Source organism: Nomascus leucogenys, chromosome 7b (assembly GCF_006542625.1).
Source record: "Nomascus leucogenys isolate Asia chromosome 7b, Asia_NLE_v1, whole genome shotgun sequence".
Lineage (NCBI taxonomy): Eukaryota > Metazoa > Chordata > Mammalia > Primates > Hylobatidae > Nomascus > Nomascus leucogenys.
Window position 1 is genome coordinate 10558317 of NC_044387.1, and position 24791 is coordinate 10583107.

Consider the following 24791-nt stretch of genomic DNA (forward strand, 5'->3'; position numbering starts at 1 on the left):
TGTGAAGACACAAAGATGAACCTGGCATTGTGTGCACACGTGCATGATGACATTGCTCTCAGGAAATGGAGAGGAATCGAAGGTTCATTCATTCATCAAGTATAAGGGAGTTCTAGGCACAGCTATTATAGACATTGAGGCAGACACAGCCCCTGCCCTTGCACAGCTTTGGCTAGTGGAGTAGACAACACGTAAATGAGCAATTAGGATCCTACGGGGCAAAGGCAGCAATGAGAGGTAGAAATAGAGGGTGCATGAGACCACAGGGTCATGGCCTGCCTATAAATAGCTGCCATGTGAGGCAAAGTCATAAGTGCCTGGAAATGAGTGAAGTTTGTGTGAAATGTTGGGGAGGAGCTGAAGAGGGAGTGATTTGTTTCCCTGGGATGGTAGGGAGTGGGGAGGACCAGTGAGGTTTCCACGGTAGAGGATGTCAAATATGTGTGTGTGTGGGAGAGAAGCACTCAGAGTATACAGGGAAGAGGCTGAGAAAGGGTGGTGTATACATTGCAGTGCAACCTGGGGGCGTTACATTCACAAAGATGTCTCTGTGTATGTGTGTGCACACATATGTACATGTGCATAATGACATCGGACAGTGGTTTGGGGCCAGATGTTTTCGATCTAAATCAATTGGTAATTGGAAACCCCTGAATGCTTTTGAGCAAGGAAATGATATGATCTGATTTGTCTGGAAATATCCCTCTGGGACTAGTATGTAGAATGATTGAAGGAGGAAAAAGACAAGAGGTAATGAGGTCAGTCAAGGAGCTGTGGCAATGATCTGAGCAGTCAGAAGCAGCGGGGATGGATGATCCCGATAATGCGGGCCACCATTTATTGGGTGTCTGTGTTGGGCCAGGGTCATCAACTCGAATCCTCTCCACAACCCGGCAAGATAGATACTACATCTACTTGCTGAGGAAGACACTAAAGCTCAAAGGGGGCAGATGACCGGGCCCCAGGCTCCACGGTTAGGAAGCTGGGATTCAAACTCAGATCCATCTGACTCAAAGTCTATGCTCCTTTTTAATGCCTCACACTCCTTTCTGGTGAAGAAGAGAGTTGCTTGAGAGATATAAGGAAAAAAATACATTCAGAGCAGAGTTTAGTGCTTAGGGGCCAGACAGAGTTCTGTCCAGGTCCTGGATTGGTCACATTCTAGCTGCGTGACCGTGGACATGTGATTTAATCCCTAGCCTCAGCTTCTCATCTGTGAAATGGAGGGGAAATGAATGCCTACCTCACAGGTTTGCAGAGATGATGAAATCATGCCTGCAAACCACTTAGCTAGATCCTGGCCCTGAACAGAAGCTCAGGAGATGTTGGCTACTGGTCACCAGGATTTGGTAAAGGAGGCACTGATGATAACTGGGGCTTCTAGCTTGTGACTGACCTAGGATAATACTTAGAACACGGAAAGAAGAGTGGCTTGGGTGGAAGTGGGAGTGAGATGGGCGTGGGGGTTTGAGTGATTCTGGGCATCCTGAGTTAGGGGCTGGAGTTCATGTGCGGACATCCAGCAGACAATTGGAAGTCTGGGTCTGAAGTTCGAGAGCAAGGCCAGAGCCAGAACACGAGCCATAGACTTGAGGGTCTTTGGCACAGAGGTGATAGTTGCAGCCGGAGAAGTGGACGAGGTGGCTCAGAGTGAGAAGAAAAATCAGAAAGCCAAAGGCAGCACCTTCAGGGAAGTGTGTGTTTCAGGATCAAGAGAGGAAAAAGAATGCTTGGAAATGAGACCTGTAGGAGTGGTCAGGAAGGAAGGAGAAGAACCCGCAGAGGGTGGTGCTGCCAAAGTCAGGGAGAAAGGGGCTTCCAGGAGAGGGCCAGTTAGCAGCGTCAATCCCACAGACATTTCCATATGGTCGTTACACTGCACGTTAAGGAGATCACTGGTGAACTTCAAGCGAATGTTGGGGGGAGGGTAAAAGGCAGATTCCAGAGGGTTGTGGAATGAGTGGGAAGTGAGGAAGTGAAGCATGCCCAGTGTAGAGAATTCTTCCCAGTATTAGCAACAAAGGGGAGGAAAGAAATCAGGAGCTGGATTGGGAGGCAGAGTTGAGCAAAGTTTTTTTTGTTTGTTTGTTTCCTTTTTCCTTTTCTGAGGAATACAGAAAACTTAAGATACCAGGTTCTCTTTGCAATGGAAGACAAGGGTGGAAGTTGGTACAAGGATGGTCTCCAGTGGATGACAGTCACATGATCACAGTGCCCCACAGAGAAGGCAGGAACTTCTCGCTGCATGGCAAGTCCCTCCAGGAGCTTCGTAAGACCCCGAAGCAGTGACAGACAGGTTTTCCTGGGTCAGGAGGCCCAACTCATATTTGAAGTTTGTGAAGGCCTACGCTTTGCCACTATGTTACTAGATCTTGAAAGTTGAGAGCAGTTAGAAGGCTACCTAATGGGCATGTTCATATTCCAAAAGAAGCCATTCTGTGGTGTTCTGTGCTCCTCAGACACTTTCAACATCGCCCTCTCACATGCTGATGAGGTTCTTTGTATAACAAAATAATTCTCGGTGGTGAGACACCAATGGCCTCAGTGTTGCTGGGCATCCAAGAAGGCTCATCGGGACTGCTGAGGACCAGGGATCAGGCTATCTGAGGGTGCTCTGAGGTCAGGCAGGGGGGGTTTGGCTCCACATACACCCAAATGCCCTTTTGAAGGGCTTATGCTCTTGTGCAAACAAACAAACAAAACAAAACAAAACAAAAACCCAAGGGCTAAGATGCAGAGTCTGAAAGTATATGGTGCATGAATGTGGGAGAAGCCCAGGGCCACTTCAGCTCAGCAAGTGTCCACTGCAGCTCAAGCGCAGGCTGAGGACAAGCTTTAAAAAGCCCCTGAGTGGCCAGGTGTGCATGGCCTTTGTTGAGCCACGTCCTCTGTGGCTGTCTTTCCCAAGCCGTCTCCACCCACAACCTCTCCTCCTGAGTTCCAGCTCTGCTAAGCCCGGCGCTGCTCCCTGAATTCAGCATGGGCTTGCACATCTCTGAGCTTTAGCTAAAAGCCCAAGTCACCTTCAGTGCATTCCTGACGTTCACACTGCACACACTCCTACAACCCCCATCTTTCAAGGTGGAATCACTTGTTCCCTCACCTGTGCTCCCTGAGAACTTAGCCAAGAACATCCGTAACAGCCCTTTGGGTGGATATGTTCCCCTCTCCAGACTACGAACCTCCCAGGACAAGGATGGTGGCTTATGCCGACTCTGTATTTCCATCACCTGGCCTGGTTGGTGTCTGGTATAAGGGTGCACAAAGGGAATCAAGGTGAACTTCTCTTTTTAAAAGGAACCACATGCAGTTCTTAAGAGACAAAGGCAGGGACTGTCAGATTACTGAGTAACTGAAACTCCCTACTGCTCCCCTGGGGCCCCACGTCACCTACCTTCAAAACATCTCCAGTGTGAAAGCTCAGTTCATCCTCACCTGAAGCAGTGAAATCAAACTTGGCGACAGCTTCCATGCTGTAACGTGAAGCTGGAAGAGAAATAATGTGGTCATTGTGCCTCTCTGCCAAGGGGAGGGCAGCAGAGCTGATGGTGCTTCCTGGTAATCAGCAGTTCCTAGGAGAGTGGGCAGATGGATGTCTCCAGGCCAGAGAGCAAGGCTCAGGCACACAACAAGGTCTTGTGTTTGCAGGAAGAGCTGCCGGAATCTATAGGATCTGGGTCCTGGGATCATTCTCGGAATCCCCAGATGCCAGGAGCAGGAAATGAAGGCCAGCCGCGGCCTTTCCCTTCTCCTTTCATCATCCTGGCCTGACACCACTTTTGGGGGCATCTCTGTTTGCAGCTGATAAGGAGGGAAGGCTTGCTATCATCTGTAACTTGAGGCCCGAGGGGCTGGAAAGACTATTCTGTAAACACTGTCCCAAGGCTGTCCCTTGGCAGCTATATTTAACCAGGCAGTGTTAATTAGACAGATGCCATTTCCTCTTTTACATCTGAATCATTTAAGAGAATTAGACAGCATTGGCCAGTGGGGAACTCAGCTCCCTTCTGCATGGTTTGAGAGTAGAAAGCATTTTTTGGTCTTCGAGTTAGGAGACTCGATTGGTCAGATTACTTATTTTATGGTATATTATAAACCAAGTACCTTTTGGAAATTTTGATTTTAACATTTTTGAATTGAGTTAAAATAGTGGCCCCCTTCTTGTAATGCATGAGACCCGTGTAAAGATAAATGAGTCGGCCTACGTAATACATTTAGTATGAACTAGAGTTGTGCTTTAGGAGGCAGCGGGGATGTAATGGCAAGACAGCTGGCTCCAATCCCAGTTTTGTTGGTAGATAGCTGCAGACTCTTGGGCAAATAATTAAACCCTTGGAGTCTCTGTTTCCTCATCTATAAAACGGTGATCATAATATTCAATTAATTAAGTTGTAAGGTTAAATCAAATTATAGATGCAGGCCGGGTGCTGTGGCTCATGCCTGTAATCCCAGCACTTTGGGAGGTCGAGGCGGGCAGATCACCTGAGGTCAGGAGTTCAAGACCATCCTGGCCAACATGGCGAAACCCTGTCTCTACTAAAAATACAAAAATTAGCTGGGTGCAGTGGCATGTGCCTGTAATCCCAGCTACTTGGGAGGCTGAGGCAGGAGAATCGCTTGAACCCGGGAGGCAGAGGTTGCAGTGAGCCAAGATCGTGCCACTGTACTCCAGCCTGGGTGACAGAGCAAGACTCTGTCTCAAAAAAAAAAAAAAAAAAAATTACAGATGCAAAATAGTATTTACGTTTTAAAATAATTTTATGGAATGAATTTTTCCCCAGCAAAGGTAGCCTGACCAAAATCAGCACAAGTTTTCTTCCATGATTCCCATCTCCTATGAACTTTTCTCATTGAAATTTGAGAACTAATCTCCATGACTATCAAATCCTGTGATTCTCTGCTAAGACAGCTTACTGTCAGGACAATCTTGAAAGCTGTTATTTTCTTGTTGATCAAAATTTCCCTAAGTTTCAAACCCTTTAGGGTAGAAAATAAATACCCTCCAACCTAATAGACTTTCAGCGACCAGTCAACTGGGACCACAGTTGTCCTCTCAGTGGGAATTCCTACCCAGGTTAACAAGATTTGGGTAAATAAGGAAGGTGGCTGCCAGTGAGAGGGTGAAATGCCAGGAGATCAGAGGATTAAAGCCGACTGCAACAGGGTGATAGCAAGGGGCTCATTTCTCTGATTCTCCACAATTGCTCAATCTTTCGAAGGCAATTTATAAAGATGACTATTACCCATTCAAAGGTAGATGGTAAGCAAAAAATAGACCAGGAGCCAAAGTAAAATGTCATAGTTAACTCTCTGAGTCAAAACGTACTTCCAAACAACACCATCACAAATATACTTTTTGTACCCTTTCTTCAAGATCCATCTATCAAAGGCAAATTAAAATTGTTGTGACCTAGGATGACCCACTCAACAGGAAGGAGTATTCTGCCCTCCTAAGTTAATGCTAAATGCCTTTGCTGATTTGATTCACCCCATCATTTTAACACGCAAGGCTTCTTCTAATTAAAGCCTTGCCTCTAGTTTGCAGAGAGACATGACTTCTGTGGGTCATCCTCATGGTATCAACAGTAGACAGTGGTCGCCTCGTGGGATCAAGTGTCAGGTGAATGGTCCTGAAGACCAAGGTCCCATTTCTATGCAAATTCACCTTAATAAGCAGGATGGAGACAAGGGGAGGGCAAATGCTAAACATATTAGAGAGTTACATAAATTAGAAATGAAAAAAATATCCAAGGCGAGCTCTAGATATGACCTTGATTTGGGGAAGATCTTTCCAACATTACATGTAACTCAGCTCAGGCTTGGGCGCTGGGTCCAGGCTGGCTGTAAATCACTTCAGTGAGAAGTGAGAAGGCCAAGGCAGAAGTAAAATTGCTTCCGAATAGCAGCGCTTTCCTCTGCCTTCCCCCAGGAGGTAGGTGGTATGGCAAAGCCAACGACACAGCCATGTTACAGAGCTCTCCAGCTTGTAATATTAATCCTGGCTCAAAAAAACCAATTAAACAGGCCCACTCTTTATAAAATCGCTTTGAAAAAATTTGTTTGCTCCCATTTCCATTTGCGAGATGAAATCTGCCCGGCTGCTGTTTGTTCAGGGTGGGGTGGGGTATGTTCTCTTTTTGTTTAAACCACAGAGCTTCAAAAACTCTTCCCTTGAAGCACCCCTAGTAGTAGAGAATAGTAAATGTGTCACCCTCAGGGGTCGGTTTTCTGTTTGGTCATAAAAATGCATGGAAATGTATATCCCATTCCTCTATATCCATTAGCATTAATTTTGAAAAGTTTAAAAATTACCACCATGGAAAAAGAAATCTGATTATCCATTTGTTTTATGATCTGTACCTGACACCACTACATACTGCATTGGAAAAACAACAACAAAAAATATGATGGAGATATAAACTGGGTAGCAACAATTTAGACAGAGTTGTTGGGGGATGGAATGCAACAGCCTGAATTCAAGAATGCAATGAAGCCTTCTTGCTGCTGTTTTCAATTTCAGCGCTTCTGACTTCTGAAAAGAGAGACCCCTCGGCCAGGCACAGTGGCTCATGCTTGTAATCCCAGGAGGCGGGCAGATCATGAGGTCAAGAGATGGAGACCATCCTGGCAAACATGGTGAAAACCCCATCTCTACTAAAAATACAGAAATTAGCTGGGCATGGTGGTGTGCACCTGTAGTCCCAGCTACTCGGGAGGCTGAGGCAGGAGAATCACTTGAACCCGGGAGGTGGAGGTTGCAGTGAGCCGAGATTGCACCACTGCACTCCAGTCTAGCGACAGAGTGAGACTCCATCTTAAAAAAAAAAAAAAAAAGGAAAGAAAAGAGAGAGACCCCTCTTTAGAGAACCTCACAGATGGATTAAATGTGCTTTTCCTGCCAGTGATGGGCTTTCGAAATGGCTGAAATGCTACCTGCCCATACAGTGTGAGAAGCTGCAGCCTCCAGAGGCAGCCAAACCACCTCCAGCAGCAGCCCCCAACCCCCACCCTGCCAACCTGATTGACGATGATGCCACTTGTAGGGCCTCCGTGCCAGCTCTGCTTCTCACCAGCCCTCTGCACCTCTCTCGCTTACCCCTTTAAGAGCTGTCACGCAATAGCCATTAGCAGCATGCAGTGTGGATCTGCTTCACCAGAGGGTAAGCCCAGACAGGACCGCCCTGAACATGATTTTTTCTGCCCTTGCCTTTCCATGTGAGCTTCTTTTACTACCAAAAAAAACCTTAAAAAATATTCAGGCTATATACCAGGAATGCTTGTCTACTTCTAAAATATAGCCACCACAGAGGATCAAAACAAAAGCCATGCTACGACTCTTTAAAATAACCTCCATTTGAAACCCAGATGATGAGTGGATTTGTTCAGAAACACGTAGTTACCATCAAAATGGCACCCGGCAAGAAACTTCTTGATCAAATTCAGCTTCTCCTAAGTTGGCTATGAATAGCTAAGGTTTCCATTTTATGTATCTCTTACAAAGGGCAATTGCATAACACCACAAAGCTATGTGAAGATTCAGGCTCAGGACCCAGTGAGAGAAGGAGACAGGTCCTAAATTGCTATCACTTCCTATTTTGCTGGAGAGAACTCTAATTTGAATACTTGCCCCAGTTTATGTTGTAATTCAGATAAGACAATGTCTTGAAATTTTTTAAAAAGAGAGGGAAACATTGCTTTTTACAAGTGTTGCTTGTCACATATTTGTCAGGACATCAGCAACAAAATTAATTAATTAGTTGATTAATTTAGAGACAAAGTTTTCCTCTGTTGACCAGGCTGATGTGCAGTGGTGTGATCATAGCTCACTGCCGCTTTGAACTCTATAGCTCACAGGATTCTTCCACTTCAGCCTCCTGAGTAGCTGGGACCACAGATGTGTGTCATCACACCTGGCTAATTTTTTTTTTTTTTTGGTAGAGATCAGGGTCTCACTATGTTGCCCAGGCTGGTCTCGAACTCCTGGGCTCAAGTGATCCACCTGCCTCAGCTTCCTGGAGTTCTGGGATTACAGGCATGAGCCACCGTGGTCCAGCCAACAAATAATTTTTATTAGCATATCTTGTATATGAAATGAAGTAAGAGAATAGTGAGACTAGTTTACACTTTAGGACTTTGGCTGCAGCTACTGAGAGGAGCTTAGTGAAAATGTAAAATTATACCAGCTACTCAGCATCACATAATGCAGAGACAGAATCCACAGCCTTGTTCGACAGGTAAAGCCCCTCTCGGAGACAGTAGAGAAGAGTGCCTCCTCCCCCGGTCGAATTGACAAGGTCAGCTCAATCACTTTTCAGAAGTAGGAAACCTTATACCGCCAGGAAAAAATGATTATAGTTAAGCCTTACTGTACACAATAGGTATATTCTTGAAAAGTTATAATGAATAGAGTATTTGTAAATGGAATCATATTAGCATGTATTATGAAGGCTCACTCTATAAAGGAACGCTGTGGTGAATCCCTTTATAAAATGAAAGGAAAATTTGTTATGCAAATAACTACCTTTTAATTTATCTGTTTTAAAGTCAGGGTTTTCATGCATTGAGTCTTAAAACAGAGCACACCTGCCTATCCCCTCCAGCTCTGCACACTGTGGGCCAAATAAACATTTGTTTCCCCTCCTCTGAACTCCTCAAACACCTAACAAAACAAACAGACAAAAAAACAAAAACAAAAACAAAAACAAAAAAAAACCACCTCTCCTGTTGATATAGAACATTTCACCTTGGAGTATAGACGTGGAATTGTCAACCTTTTCTGTACAGAGCCAGAGAGTAAATACTTTTGGCTTTATGCACCATCTAGTCTCTGTCACAATGACTCACCGGGTTTTTGTAGCCAGGAAGGTGGCCTTAGATGATGGTAAATGAATGGGCATAGCAGGGTTCCCATAAAACTTTATTTGTGGACCCTGAGATTTGAATTTTGTAGCATTTTTACATGACAGGAAGTATTATTATTCTTTTGATATTTTTTCAACCATGTAAAAATGTAAATTAGCTCAAGGTCAAAAACACATGATGGGCTGAATTTGGCCCACTGGCTGTAGTTTGTCAAACCCTGATATATACATTTATATCTATATCCTATCTCCCCCTAAGAGTTTATAAACTTCTTAAGGGGAAGGGTTGTAGTTTAGCGGACAGAATATAGGCCTAGTAGTAGATGAACCTGGATTTGAATCCAAAATGTGCTACTTCCTGAGTGTCCTGTTTCCACATCCGTGGGATGGGAGTCACCAGAGTTACTCTGTGGGATTGTTTTGTATTAATGCGTAGACGCTGAAACACAGTAGGTGCCCAACGAATGGCAGTTGTTGTTATTTTTTCTTAGATTCTCTACAATGCCTAGTTCGGGCTTAGCAGGCAGCTAGGAAATGTTTGTTGGATGAATGAAGACATGCAAATGACCTGCCCTCAGCATTACTCTGGTTGATTTCCTCAGGGAAGGAGCAGGAGACAGAAGGAGCCATTTAAAAGGATCAATTAACTTCCCACTCAGAGGTGCCCTGACTTCTCAGCAAACTCAGCCCGAGATAGCGCAACACACCTACACTAAGAGGTCTGATTTATTTAAAATCCAATAGAGGGCAATGGTGCACCCCAAACCATCAATTCCATCTCGTAACTTTTCTTTGCATCTTGAGTTCTGGTAACCTTTAACTAGACAGGTTCGGTGATTGTCTTCATTGTCTCTCATGAGTTTTAAGGCACATAAAGTTTAACATTTCAAAGACTCAAGCCTTTAAAATACAGAATTGCTTAGATGCCAAAGAATTCGCGGTCATCTTCTCCTACACACTGTCTGATGCTTAAATTCCTTCTGAGCAGCCTGGAGAGGTGGTTCCCATTCCCCCCGAGTGGACTTCCCTCACTCCTGCTTGGATTCTGGGTTAATGATCCTGTATTGAAACCCCTACTGTGTGTTTTTCTTTGCTTTGCATCTTACATCTGTGTTTGGGGCCTTTCTGCCTCGGTTTATTACCTCTTATTGGGCATTGGACATAGGAACAGGAAACTGAGAAAGGTTACAGATGGCCCTTCTTGAAAATTTGTAAGCATAGAAAGGACAACTATCTTACGGCTCGCCTGTGAGCTGCTGCTTAAATATTCTTCTAGAGACCCAAACCAATTTATTCTGAAAATAAAGTGGGAAAGTGGAAAAAAAAAAAAAATGCTGGGCCTCACCAAGAGACCAAGGAGTAGCCTTTCCCCATTTTGGGCTCTCAGATGACAATATTTTTGCTTTATTCTAAACCAGCAGACACCCTGCTTAGAGAATACCTCTTAATCAGCTGGTCATGTTGGAAATGTTACCCTTCTTACTGAATGTCTACCAAGGCTTACATATTCCTTTACTGTGCCTGCTCTTGAATCACTTCTAACTCATCTTCCGGAGCCTTTAAAATAGACTCTCACATTCTTTTCTGGTAGGGTCTTGCTTCTGGTTTTCTCTGGAGATGCAGCTCTGTGGCTAGGTGCAGAGGGTGGCGTGGGAGTTGGAATCATGGCAGCTACAACCAACTCATGCAGGGCCTCCTGGGCCCCCCACCAGTGCTTCACCACTTAAAGTGTGCAGGTAGCTATGAACTTAGGGGTGGTCATCAGGGTCCTCTGCTTTACTTATTTACTTTGAGATGGAGTCGCCCTGTCACCCAGGCTGGAGTGCAGTGGCGCAATCTCAGCTCACTGCAACCTCCACCTCCCAGGCTCAAGCAATTCTCGTGCCTCAGCTTCCCGAGTAGCTGAGATTACAGGTACAGCCTACCATGGTCCGCTAATTTTTATATTTTTAGTAGAGATGGGGTTTCACCACGCTGGTCAGGCTGGCCTTGGACTCCTGACCTCAGATGATCACCTGCCTCGGCCTCCCAAAGGATCCTCTGCTTTAGAAGATTTACAGCCAACAGTTCCTCTGCTTAATTGGACCTCCCAAGTCAGAGATGCAGGACCATTTCTTTTTTTTTTTTTTTTTTTTTGAGATGGAGTCTCGCTCTGTCCCCCAGGCTGGAGTGCAGTGGCGTGATCTCCACTCACTGCAAGCTCCAGCTCCCGGGTTCACGCTATTCTCCTGCCTCAGCCTCCCGAGTAGCTGGGACTACAGGCGCTGGCCACCACGCCCGGCTAATTTTTTGTATTTTTAGTAGAGATGGGGTTTCACTGTGTTGGCCAGGATGGTCTCGATCTCCTGACCTCGTGATCTGCCCGCCTTGGCCTCCCAAAGTGCTGGGATTACAGGCGCAAGCCACCGCGCCAGGCCAGGACCATTTCTTCTCAGGTTTGAGCTCCCAGGAGAACAAACAGCCTTCTCAAGAGGACCTGTCCTGTTTGCACAGGTGATCCCTCCAAGAGATAAAAACATTTCTGGCTTTACTGCATCTAAAGATAGCAAAGACACATAAAATATACCCCCAGCAAAACCATTTCTGGCTAGTTGGCTGGGATTTTAGTGTCCTCTAAAAGCCTCCATTTTAGGTGATTTTGCACATACAGGGCATTTTTGTTTTTCTCTTGTCCCCAGGTGACTCATTATTTTCCCCTCCCAGCCCCAGGAAGCATAAATCCCCCGGTATGAGCGGCAGGGGTGAACACATGGAACTAGAGGGGCCTCTGCAGCTTGTCTGAGAATTATAATTCATCAGCGGCTCAGCTGCTGATGCAAGTCTTGGAGACCATGAGGATGGTGTTTGAACAGCAGCCCCAGGGTGCTCGCCACTCCCATCCGTTCCTGTCCTGTGTGCAGGTGTGTTCCCCGAATAACGATTCATCCTCTGGCTGCTTCACTTTTGCTGAAAGCCGCCAACAGAGCTGTCTCCGATGACAGGTGACTAATGGGCAGCTGGTTCTTGAGTGAGATACCGAGGCGTGGGCAGGAGAGGTGTGCTGTTCTCTCTTCCACGTCTGGGAACGGCCTCAGGCTCAGCCCACAGTCACCTTCTGTGAGGGTGGCTTTACCTGCCCTTGCGTTCTAATGCTTCTCTGTACCAGGGCCCCTCCTGCAGACCCTTGGCCGGCTTCTTGGGGTTTCCACCCAACATGGGATGCCCAGCCCTGCCAGAACCCCATGGCCTTGCCTTGTGAGTTCTTCCTAGTTTCCAAATAGGAACAATCTCCCCCGTCAGAAGGTTTTCAGGTTTGGGAGCCAAATAAATACGGTATTTTTCAGACGTATGGACACACTTTACACAACTGGTGAGTCCTTCTAAATCTCTTATATCCTTATTTAATCAAATTGCTGTTCTGCAGGTTCCTGTCTGTCACTGTGGATTATGGAGATTTCATTGGTCTCAAGGATGTTTTTTCTCTTTTTTAATCAGCTCCCTTTTTTCCTGCTTAAGGTTTTTTGGGTTTTGGAGGGAGGGGTAGTGAAGGGAGGGAAGTAGAGAAGGAAGAAGACAAGTCAGGAGACTGTCCCCATGCAGGGCCTGTCCCCTCCCCTGCCTGTAACTTGGGTGATGCCCAAGGCAGAGCCAGCCACTTCTTCCTTCTTATGCGTATTTATTACCCTGCTCTTCTTTAATCAACGCCAGTCTGGCTTATATAATCTAACTTTTTTTTTAGTGCAAGACGCATCACATGAAGTCTCATTTGTCCTCAAACTTTTTGTAAGAAAAGTATCTTTCTCTTTAAGTATAATGTATATGTTCTGTTAAACTCAAGCACATTTGATTCTTTTTTCCCTAATTTGCCACTCTCTGCAAGGCGAGGCTTGCCTACCTCAGTGGGAGGTTTACTACGGGACTTGGGTATCACACAGACCTGGCTTCAAACTTTAGGCTCTGCTGCTCACTTCGTAGCCGGAGAACCTTAGTTTATCTTCTCCGTGCCTCAGTTTCTTCACCAGAAATGCAGATAAAAATCCTTAGTCCCCAGTGTTGCAGGGAAGAGGACGTAGAATACTTGGTTCCACTGCTCAGTGGCTCTTTCTTCAAAGCATTTTTGCATTCTGGTTATCTACCATCGTTTCTTGTAGAGACAAATTCAAAACTGTTTTTACAAAGTGTAAGGCCACCAAGCGTATACTACTTTTCAGCCTCTCAAGCACCTATTTTTCCTCACTTTCCCTGGGCAGGCGCTAGCTTCTCCCTATTGCCTGTGGAGTCCTAGCTGCAGTGTTATCAGAAAGTACGACACTAATCAAGACAATTCAGTGAGGAAAGACAGAAGACAGCACTAACCAAGGGGAAGGGGGAGAAATGGTGGATGGAGAAACAAAAACTAACCAGGCTTCTACAATTTGCCATCCACGCAGAGCTCAGTCACTGGGATGCTACCTTTGAGGGGACACACACCACCCAGACTTTGCCAATGCCTAGAAACGTGAACCAGCTAAGAATAAGTTACCATGGATTGATATGGTCTATTAGGTGCCAAGAACTTTACAAACGGTCACCCATTGCAACATTTATTATTGTTATTATTATCATCCTTCACATTTTATAGGTGGGAAACAGAGGCAAGAGATTCGAGTACATGTCTGTTGGCACCTAAGGCTGTGTATTCTCTTCACTTTGCCGCTCTGCCTCTCCTGCTACGAGCAACATAACCAAATCCCTCCTACTTGGTCAGGATGACTGCTCACTAGCTTAGGCCCTCTCAACCTTCCTGGGTGGCTGTACTTTAGCCAAAAAATTGACAAGAGCAATTTTCACATACCCAGGAAATTCAAGCCCATTACTTCTTGGTCAAAGAGGTAAAGACTGCAATCAACCCGGCAGACCTCAGACCAAGCAATCATGTGCTTTAAGGCAATTGCAGAAATGGAAACAATCTCAGCTAATAGACTTACAAACTGTCGCTCTTTTCCTTTTCTTCTGCCGGTCCCCCCTACTCCCCCCCCGGTCTCTCTCTCCCTCTTCCTCTTTCTTTCTCTCTCCTTCTGTCTGTGTCTCATTTGTCACAGTTCTCTTACCTTTCCCTTCATCAGCTTTCCTCACAATATATTCTGCTTTTTCCAAGTTTTCTTTCTCCTTGAAACATTAATAACTTACCATGAATCCAGTTAGAGAAAGTGTATCTCACATACTTCCACTTTTAATTCTCTGACACTTTTCTTATTAAAATGACACCGTGAAAACATCAATCCAAAACAGCAAAAATAAGACAAAAAGAGACCACCAACCTCGCTGGAAATGCTACTTCGAGCCTCACGCTGCTGCTAGACTGATGTATCACTTGATGTTTCCTCATTTTATTCTTATTGTTTCCTAAAGCAATAACAATTGTCTGCAGAAACACCTCGAATCCTGCTGGCAAAACCCAAACATAAGTGAAGCATTAAAAATACCGCCCCCCACCCCTGAATCAGAAATCATTTAATGAACCCCATCAGAAGGGTGGAGGGTGGGGTGGGGGTGGTGGGGGTAGATGAGAATGACAGTCGAGAGAGACAGACAGACAGACAGACAGACATTTTACAAATCTCCAGGCTTCATTTTCTTTTACTTCTCATTTTCTATTCGCATCATGATTTCCCCCGGAATGTATCACCAGGATTTTATGGTGCCCTCATGTTCTCTTTTTTTCCCTCTTCCCTTCTGGTCACTTAATGTTTGTTTTTATTGATTTGGGCTCTGAAAGCACGGCTTATTTATCATGGATTTGAAAGCCTCCATCTTCTTGCTCTGTTTTTGCCAGGGCTGTGACACTGTTCACAAATGCTGCAAATATGCTCAGCGCCCCCTCTCCTTTTCCTCACTGCCTGTGCCCTGGGCTACCTTAATTCTCATCTGGGCAAAGCACAAAAGTGTCAGCAGAGGACGGCATGACCACAATTACTTTAATCTTGCTGTCATTTTTACTTATGCTCCCAAGCCCTCAGTTGTTGTTGGAATGCTGGTAATTTTTTTAGCTCACTGATCTCAAAGCTTGCAAAAGTGATCATCTATCCACAGAGAAGCTCCCCTTGCTTCATTCGATAAGTCTATCCCAAAAAGTGGGAAGGCCTGACATTTTTACAAGTAAAGGTACTAAAAAAAATGCCAGTAAAAGGGACAATATGGCAAATTCCTTTCATCAAATGAATTATAATATTCTTATTTTTGGGAAATTTAGTTCTTTCTAATTTGAGTTTGGTTCAACTAAGAAACATCTCTTGTATTTGTCTTGTTTAAAACAGTTACCTTTCTTTTTACTTTTGTTTTGATGAAATAGTGCCCCTATCCTAGATTCTCAAAGTTGGAAGTGACCCAGAAAGTCAGTCGTTCCCTAATTCATTGAGATGATAGAGAATGGGCATCGGGAACGGCTAGGATTGGAAAGAGTGAGCTGACAGCTTGGTGAATTGTTTACGTTGAACCAAAAGCTCTTTCAGCCTGAATTCTGTGCTAAGAACCACAATAAGAAAGAAAAAGAAAGAATGAAAGAAAGAACGAAAGAACGAACAAAAGAAACAGAAAATGAGAATCCCAAATCCCAAATTCCCGTTTCTAAGCTGAAATAACCCCAGGGTCCTCCACCACCCTCCATGTGACAAGGTTCCAACTCCTTGATCTCCTGGTTGTTTTCCTCAGGTCTCCTCTCAGTTATTCAATGTTTTTCTCAAAATACAAAATACATTATTTAGACTTGAACCCAGTATTCAAGATATGGTCTGAGCTGGGCTGAGTAGAATAGGATGATTTAATCACTTCATTTGTACATGAGGATTTTGTAATTGTGTTACATTGTTGGCTGGTTTTTTTTGTTTGTTCGTTTGTTTTTTGAGATAGGGTCTTGTTCTGTTGCCCAGGCTGGAGTGCAATGGCGTGATCACGGGTCACTGTAGCCTTGACCTCTGGGGCTTCAGAGGTCTCCTGCCTCAGCTTCCCGAGTAGCTGGGGCTACAATCGTGTGCCCCCACACCCAGCTGCTGTTTGGGAATTAAGCAACAACAGCTACAACAAAAGCCCGGTGCTTCCCAACATGAAGATGGTCAAGCTGGACCTCTCCACCTCTGCAACGGGTTTCTTGAAACCAAAATGCACAGCTTCACATTTAACCTTTCTGACTTTCATCTTGTTTTTGTTCTCCCCCTTTAGCCAATTTCTCAGCCTATCACAATTCATTCGGGCATGGATTTGTACTCCTAACCCTCTGGTTATATCTTTCAACTCTTCTTTCATAAGTGAACTTCATGCCTTTTTGGTTTTTGTTTTGTAATAAATGGAAGATGGACTTTTGAGTCAGGTAGGGCTGGGTTCAAATCCTGACTCCTTCATTCATGCAAGTTGGTTATCTCTGAACTCGGTTTCTTTACCTAAAGACCTCCTCCAGGTTGTCACTGAGCACCCTTTAATCAACACTCTGAGTATCAACTTGAAACCTACCCAATTAAGTAGTTATCCTTCAGCCTATCTGTCTTCATTCTGCTCTCTAGGGTGTCATGCAAAGCCTGGCTGAAATCAAGCTGTGCCGTGCCTGTGGCCCTTTCCTTATATGTCACTCTAATAACCCCACAGGAAAAAGAAAGAAACTGTAACAGGGTCAACTCTTCCTTCAGGGCCATATTTGGGGAGATGCCAAGTGGAAGAAACTCGTCTTTTCACTTACTGTCCCTCTTCGGCATTTGCTTTTCCGCTTTCCTCGACCTCTTTTGCAAGCCATAGACTTTCCTTTTGTGAGGCAGCTGTCACCTTAGCTACTGTGTTCCTGTTCCTCCTCCACCCTATTCTCCTTGCTTGATGGAGCAAAGGCTCCTGTGTGTTGAAGCTTTTGACACACAACTTTCTTTCTTTCCTTTTTTTTTTTTTTTTTTTGAGACAGGGTTTCGCTCTGTTGCTCAGGCTGGAGTGCAGTGGCACAATCTCGGCTCACTGAAACCTTCGCCTCACAGGCTCAAGAGACTCTCCTGCCTCAGCCTCCCAAGGAGCTGGGATTACAGGCGCCCGCCACCATGCCTGGCTAATTTTTGTATTTTTACTAGAGATGGAGTTTCACCATGTTGGCCAGGCTCATCTTGAATTCCTGACCTCTAATGATCCACCTGCCTCGGCCTCCCAAACTACTGGAATTACAGACGTGAGACACCATACCTGGCCTCGACACACAACTTTCTGAGGGTCATTTTTTCCATTTAGAATTCGTTAATGTCATGTTTGTCACATGACCTCCAAGAACCACTCAAGTCTCTCTTGTCATTTCAGGCCTTCAACAATCTTTCTCCACATCCTGTCTGTCAAAATTAACTTTAGAAAATCACCTGCACCATGCAAACATGCTTCAGTAAACAGCTTCCCTTTGTTCTCTAAGCACCCCATTGACATCCTTGTCTCTGCACTGGTCTTCCTTCTCCCACCAAACTCACATTGCTATGTATGGTCGTGCAGGTTGCTCACTGCACAAAGGCCTCAGGCTGAGGTTGCAGTAAGGGCTGAGATGCATCCAGTGCCCTTCTCATCAAGCTGTGAGTCCTGGTATGGGGCTGCATCTGTCTAGAACTAGCACATTTTTCTTACTTAAACAAAGGCACCGGGTCTAATTTCAATTGCTCCTTTAAAGCTTTACTCAGGGCCTGCCCCCCTCATACTCCATGGTCTCACTTTCTCTTATTTTTCCAGGGGACTTGACGTTATCTACCCCTTGCTCAGTGCTGCCGCCATCTGGGTAAGGTGGGCAAGCACATGAGCCTTGGAGTCAGGCTGCCAGCATTCACACCCTTCTCTACTACTAGTTTTCTGGGTGACCCTTAGCAAGTTATTTAACATCTCTGAGCCTCGGTTTCCTCATTTTAAAAACAGGGGTGATAATAGTGCCTGCCTCATAATGTTCTTAGGAAGAATATGTGGAATATCCATCTAATCCACTTAGTATGGTGCCTGGCACATAGTAGGCACTCAATAACTTGACAGTTGTTAGCTATTGTTACTTTTTTTTTTTTCTTGAGACAGGGTATCATTCTGTGGCCCAGACTGGAGTGCAGTGATGCAATCATGGTTCACTGCGGCCTCCAACTCCCAGGTTCAAGTGATTCTCCTGTTTCAGCCTCCCAAATAGCTGGGACTACAGGTGCATGCCACCACATCCAGCATTTTTTTTTTCTTTTGTAGAGACAGGGGTCTCCCTATGTTGCTCAGGCTAGTCTTGAATTCCTGGCCTCAAGTGATCCTCCTGCCTCAGCCTCCCAAAGTGCTGGGATTAAAGGCACTAGCCACTGTGCCCGGCCAGCTATTGTCACTTTTATGCATAGTCCTTAATAGCTAACAACTATTAAGACGTGTTGTGGCTCACAGGAAGTATGAATAAGAAAATGTATACCTCACCAAGTAGGGTTGTCAGATAAAATACAGAAAGCCCAGCTAAAGTTAATTTTCAGATAAGCAACCGATAGTTGTTTTAGCATATGTATATCCCAAATCTTTACTTTCTCCACAGAAATCTCAAAGTGGTAGACTGAAGCATTGTTAAGAGGAATAGCAAGGACTCATCTGATCTTTTCACCCTTTCATCTCAAATTTCCCTGCTGCCCCTCACCTCATGCAATGCCTGTCCCACAAGATTTCTTACATGAAAACCGGGGAGTGGGCTAGCCTTTGGGATAAGCAGTACGAAGGTTCTAGAATGAAGCCTTTAGACATTCTAGTGAAGGTTGTGGTTTGGAATAGAAGTGTATAATCTCACTCATATATCCTGTGAGCCACAAAATGTTGTACCTTCTGTTTTCTCTACCTTTCTCGTGTTGTTTGCTGCTTTTAATATTGTGTGGGTCAAAAGGTATGCTTTTACCATTATATATTATGGAATACTGTGTGTTTTGATAAATAAGTTTTATATATTGGAATTTCTGTTCTTATAAGGGAATTTTTCTTAAAGTCCGTATTTGTGGTAAAGCAGAAATCTTCTAAACTCTCTTACATATTCAGACATTTCTCTTGTGATTACTCTGGCATTTTACATTGTTACTCTCAAATTCGCCATCTACTTTCTCATGCCTATAACTGGCCAAATTTTTCCATGCTTGGCATCTGCACCACAGCAAAAAGTTCCTGGGCACCAGCCCCAGTAAATTATTACTAGTCCCATCGTGTAGTCACCAGGTTGACATTTACTTGTACCACCCATGTATCTAGTCCTGATGACAAATAATGCTTGAATTGGCTTATAATACTCCATCCTTTCTTTTTTTTTTTTTTTTTTTTGAGACGGAGTCTCACTGTCGCACAGGCTGGAGTGCAGTGGCGCAATCTCGGCTCACTGCAGGCTCCGCCCCCTGGGGTTCACGCCATTCTCCTGCCTCAGCCTCCAGAGTAGCTGGGACTACAGGCGCCCACCACCTTGCCCGGCTAATTTTTTGTATTTTTAGTAGAGACGGGGTTTCACCGTGTTAGCCAGGATGGTCTCGATCTCCTGACCTCGTGATGCGCCCGCCTCGGCCTCCCAAAGTGCTGGGATTACAGGTGTGAGCCACTGCACCCGGCCCGACTCCATCCTTTCTTTATATGATCTGCACCATCCTAGAACCTTGTCTCTTCCTGGAACCATTTCAGAGGAAGTTACAAAACCACCAACAGTACCAAATGTGGTTGTTGTTTGAATGATCTTCTCTCTTTAATAGCCTTTCATTTCAAGTCCTCCATTAGTGACTCCTTGCACAGATTCTTCTCTCTCCTTCCTCTCTCTGTACTTCCAGGAATTGGTGATTTCTCCCCAGGTTCGTTTTCAGATTTTCTGCTGCTTAACTTTGCAAGGCTGTCTTGCCCACCTTCTCTCTCTCAGGAGTATCCATACGCTTTGTGTATTCATTCAACAAACATTTCCTGTGCCCCACTCTGTGTCAAGCCCTGTGTAGAGCATGAAGATCCAGTGTGGACTAGACAGCCCATCTTAAGACCTCAGACAGTTCAGTCTTGCAGGAAAGACAAACAAGTCAGCCAAACCAGTGAGATCAGTGTGATAAGGGAACCACACCTCAAGTGGTTCAGGAACCCAAAGGGCAGGCTCCTAATCTAGCCTAGGACGGAGACAGATGCAGGAGGGACTAGTGGAAGCTTCCCAAATGGCATGACAATTGAACTGAGTCTTGCAGACAAGTAGCTAGGCAGAGTAGAGAGCTCATATGTGACACTCAGAGAGAATGGTGTGTGCAAATAGGAGCTGGGGACCCAACTGGTTCAATCATGGACTGGCAGGAGATGGGATCAGTGATTGGACTGGGGGCAGATCATGGAGGACATTGAAAGCATGCCAAGGACTTTGGGTTTCATACCAAGGATGACGGGAAGTCACTGGACATTTGACAACATTTGCATTCAGGAATGTTTAATCAGATGGCAGTATGAAGGACTGGAGGGCAGGGTGAACTGAAGATGGAGAAAGCATCGCAGTAGTCTTGGCTAGTAATGTTGAGGGCCTGAACTACAACAGTAACAGACGATGCTCTTTCTTTTGACACTGGGTCTTTCCACATGTTTTTATCTCCATAGTAAGCGCTTTACAAATTATCTCATTTAAGGCATGTGAAAATCTCAAAATAAGAACTGCTATTGTATCCAGCTGACAGATGAGGAAAGTGAAGCTCAAAGGGGTTAAATAATCGCCCAAGTTCATATGTATCAAAAAATGGTGGAGCCAGGATTCAAACTCAGCCTGTGCACTTAACCAGTATTCTCCCGTGTCTTAACTCAAGGGAATCACTGTGAATTATGACCAGTTGGAAGGGGGCTAAAAGACAGAAAAGAGTCTAGAATAGTGTTATCCAACAGAAATAGAATGCAAGTCACAAATGCCAGCCACTATGCCATTTTAAATATTTTGGTAGCACATTAAAAAGTAAAAGAAAATTATTTTTAATAACTTATTTAACCCAATATGTCCAAAATATTATCATTTCAATATGAAATCAATATAAAATATTATTGAGATACTTTGCATTATTTTTTCCAAACTAAGTCTTTGAAATCTGTTGTGTATTTTACACTTACAGCACATTTCAATTTGGACAAGCCACACTGAAGTACTTGGGACAGCATAGGTCTAGAATGACTCTTGGGTTCCTGCTGGGGGCATTAGGGTAGATGTTGGTAGCATTTTCTGAGATAAGGGAATAGAGAAAGAGGAGATAATTAAAGGGGTGTTTGAAATGCTTGTGAATGATCTATGTAGAGACTCCCAGTCAAGGGTTGGCTATGCAGGTGTAGAACTCAATAAAAAAGTCGGGGTAGAGCTATAAATTTGGGTGCTATTCCAATATAGATGATTGTGAAAACCCTGAGTAAGAAGGAATTCACCTAGAGAGATTATGTAGCAGGGCTGAGCCTTTGGAGACAGCAGGGAGGGATGGGACACCTTAGTCAGGTGGAGGAGTTCATTTGTGCAGCAGGAGACGCATCTCCCCTTTGAATGGGAAAGAAGGAGGACAAGGATGCAGAAGGTAAGTTTGTACAGGTAAGGAAGGTGAGGAGAGGCAGGAAGTAGGTGGTTTTCTAATATAATGTTGGCAGGGGTTCTCAGCTCATTCTATTGTCTTTCTTCTCTTCCATAGAAAAGGGAATGCTAGCTTTTAACCATGACTATTCATAAAATCTATACAAAGAGGCAAACAAAATGTAAATATTTGTCCAGCCAGGGACAAAAGCCAAGATGAACACTCCTTTTTCATGTCACTCCACTCATTCCCTCCTCTCTCTCTCTTTCTCTCTTTCCCTCTGTCTCTCAGGAAATTGCAAAAATAGTACAGAGGTCCCCTGTACTCTTCACCCCACTTCCCCTAATGGGGACATCTTACATCACCATAGTACAGAAAGCCAGGAAACTTATATTGCTACAATACCATTAAATAGACTTCCATCTTCTCTTTTACAACTTCCGAGCAGGAAGTATCCTTAGTAAAAAGCATAAAAATCTGTGAGATGTAACGTTCAACCAGGCCAAGAGCTTTATGTGTGTTCAGGAGGTTTTATCTCTGTAACTAAATGACATGCATCAAATACCACACTAAATGCCACCTAAATGCTCAGGTAAAAATTACCTTCTTATGACCATATATAATTGCACCAACGTTATGTGGTTAGACCAAGCTCTTCCCTGTCTGTTTGGCTTTATCTCATTATGGAGAAGAGCAAAGATGAACAGACAGCTCTGTTGTTCCCATCAGCATCTATAATGAGGAATGTGTGACTCAAAAGAGAGCAGCAACGTGCCCAAGCCTGCACTACTGTACAAACCAGGTCTTGCTAACTTTAGAACTCAAGCTCGGTTTATGACATCGCACTATCTCTTGGTAAATGGCTACTTCATACCCCTGTCTATACAGCAGGAAAACCAATGGATTAGGAGGGAGTTAGTATTCAAATGGGTGACTCCAATTCAACTTTCAAGTGGGGAGGAACCCATAGCACCCAACACAGTAGGCTCCTCCATAAATGCCAGGGATTTAATCAATTCAGCTTACTAAACAAACAGACTCAAAGAAGTTGGGCACGTTCCTTAAAAGCAGAATCAAGCAAAGAAAGCTCTGAGAAATCTCTGTGCTTCAAGGAAACAAAAGCCAATGAGAGAATATTAAGCCAACTTGAAGGGAACAGTGGCTATCCATCTGCCTCTGCCAAGGTTCAACCAAGGTGAATAACCCATTTATTAGCAAAGAGTGAGAGAAGTCCCAGTATTTTCATGTAAGTGGCAATTTGTTAATGGGTAAACATGGAATGAATTCCTTTCTCCCTTGGAGATAAATGAGCTCTGGTTCTCAAAAAAACAATATTTCTGGCAAGAGATAGAAGACCAAAAAAAGAGAGATGTTTCATCCATTAAGATTTGGAAAGCAAAGGAAATAAGTGTATTTCTGGAATCTGGGTGAAAGGAGTTTGGCCTCGACAGTTTCTGAGCAGCCGAAGAAGGAAAATGGTAGCAGGAAGAGGCAGGAACATGGGTGGTCAGATGCCTTTAGGGACAGTGATCTCTCTAATGATATTTCTCCCATCTGGGCTCCCTATTTATTTGTGGACCTGCACCTTCCTACTTACGTTTCCACTTGTGGTATCCATAGTACCAGTAAGAAAATAGTTTTTGTCAAATCCAGGAAGGCAGGCCTGAGAGCAATTTGCAGCTGTGAAGACAAACTATAGGATGAAGGAGACAGAGGACAGGGTCCCCTTACCCTGTTGTAGCCATTGGGAAGGGGCCTGAGCCCTCAAGTGGCGAGACAGGGCAGCACACGGGGGATGGAGGAAAAGAGCTGAAATCAACTTGGCCCCGGAAATGGCCATTATCAAGTAGTCAGGAGTGAGAGGAAAAAAAAAAGTCATGCCTTAGATCGATCGGGCCTGGACGGACCAGGGTTGAAATTCAGCCATGAGATCAGTTTCGTTTACCTCCCCCATGATGATGTGATTAGGCCATTCATATCCGATCCTGACCATCTGTTTGGGGAAGAAAAGATGCAGCCTGCATTCTGAAATCTGGGCAGATGCTTAAAAAGACCCTGCTCTCCATTCAGACAACAGGAATGCCACCAGATGTGACTTAAACATGCCTCCTTTTCAGCTGTTTAAATGTGAGCAATTCCTCACATTGCTAGCCCACTGCAAGGGACTGTTTTTCTTTCAGGGTCTTTCAATCCCAGCGCTGATTCACATCACAGGTATTCCCATAAAAGCTTCACAAATCAACAATGAAATAAACCCAATGCCGGACCGACTTGCATACGCTGGCAGGTCGAGAGGGTGGGAGGTCCAGTCAGGGCACTGTGCCTCACCATCACTTTCCACTACAGAGAAGGTAAGTGGGGATAGCACAGCCGGGGGGCAGAATTAAAACGTGATCAATGTGGCATCTGCTTTTTCTTCTCTTTTCAGCTTTCACAGAAGTGAGCATGAAAAAAAGAGAAGAAGAGGGAAGGAAAAATAAGGAGAGACAAGTTCCTCTCTGGGAGAAGCAATTCTAGTCCTGAATTCTCAACTGTGCATTCCACCTCAGAAAGCCAGTGACCGCCTCTGCTGAGCACAGGGTGACAAACTGGGCTGGATCCAGGCTGGAGCCAGGCAGTGGGTGGCAGCTTCTGCCTCAATCTTTCTGCAGTCTCCCTTCCCCATTCCAATCACGATAAATATATTTATACTCACTTGATTATGTCAGCCAGACAATACTCCCCTAATTGGCAGTGATCAGGGTTCCAGAATTGTTTGGGCAAACCTGCTGTCTCTCTATCAGGCAAAGCGATAAGGGGCCGCTAATGCAGTCCCCATTAACAATTTCCAGTGGAAAAAAACCCAGTCCCCCGACTCATGCATGGCAATGAATTTTCCAAACAGCTCCTGAGAGCCAGAGATTGAGGAACTCAGACTTAACATGAACCGGTCCAGCATAGAATGCTTTTATGACTCTTCTCCACCCCCGGGTAGAGAATGTAGAAAACACCATAGCCACTTCCTTATGCTCAAGGTTCTTTTGTTCTTTTGCTTTTTTGCTCTTTTCCTTTTTTTTTTTTTTTTTTTGTTGGGCTTACGGAGCTAACTGTCATTTTTGGTTCTTGGTTCTTTGTAAATTTTGGGGACATCTGGCACACAGTTTATTTCATTTGCTAGCTCTGGTATTTGTAGATATGCACACTCTCTGCTGCGTGTGCATGTTAACACTTCACATGTATAATTTATGCATGCATAATTTGGAGCTTGAGAGGATAGGCTCATTTTGATGTTTAAGTGTAACTACACAGCACCAATTCAATTATAAGTAATTACTCAATAAATATTTACCAAATGAATGAATATACCAAAAAGACAAATATGCAACTGTCATTCATTTATTTATCAGACATTTCAATACCTAGTGTGTACCAGGCACTGTGCTAGATGCTGAGT

General features: G+C 44.5%; 1 protein-coding gene across 5 annotated transcripts in view; it reads right to left on the bottom strand.

Moving 5' to 3' along the window:
* GRAP2 (GRB2 related adaptor protein 2) overlaps positions 1 to 24791 on the bottom strand; it is a 72482-nt gene that overhangs the window by 22812 nt on the left and 24879 nt on the right. For 2 of the 5 annotated variants that reach the window (XM_012507836.2, XM_003264782.4), the window contains exons 1-2: positions 24054 to 24303; positions 3395 to 3486 (exon numbers count right to left, since the gene is read on the bottom strand). The exons of 1 other annotated variant lie outside the window; for it this stretch is intronic. Coding sequence is in view for 2 of the 4 variants with exons in the window: in XM_003264782.4 (XP_003264830.2) it covers positions 3395 to 3472 (78 nt within the window). In the remaining 2 variants the exon portion in view is untranslated. Of the gene's footprint in view, positions 1 to 3394; positions 3763 to 24053; positions 24304 to 24791 lie in introns of those variants that run through there. 2 more of the 5 variants (XM_012507837.2, XM_030815506.1) reach the window with 2 other exon arrangements.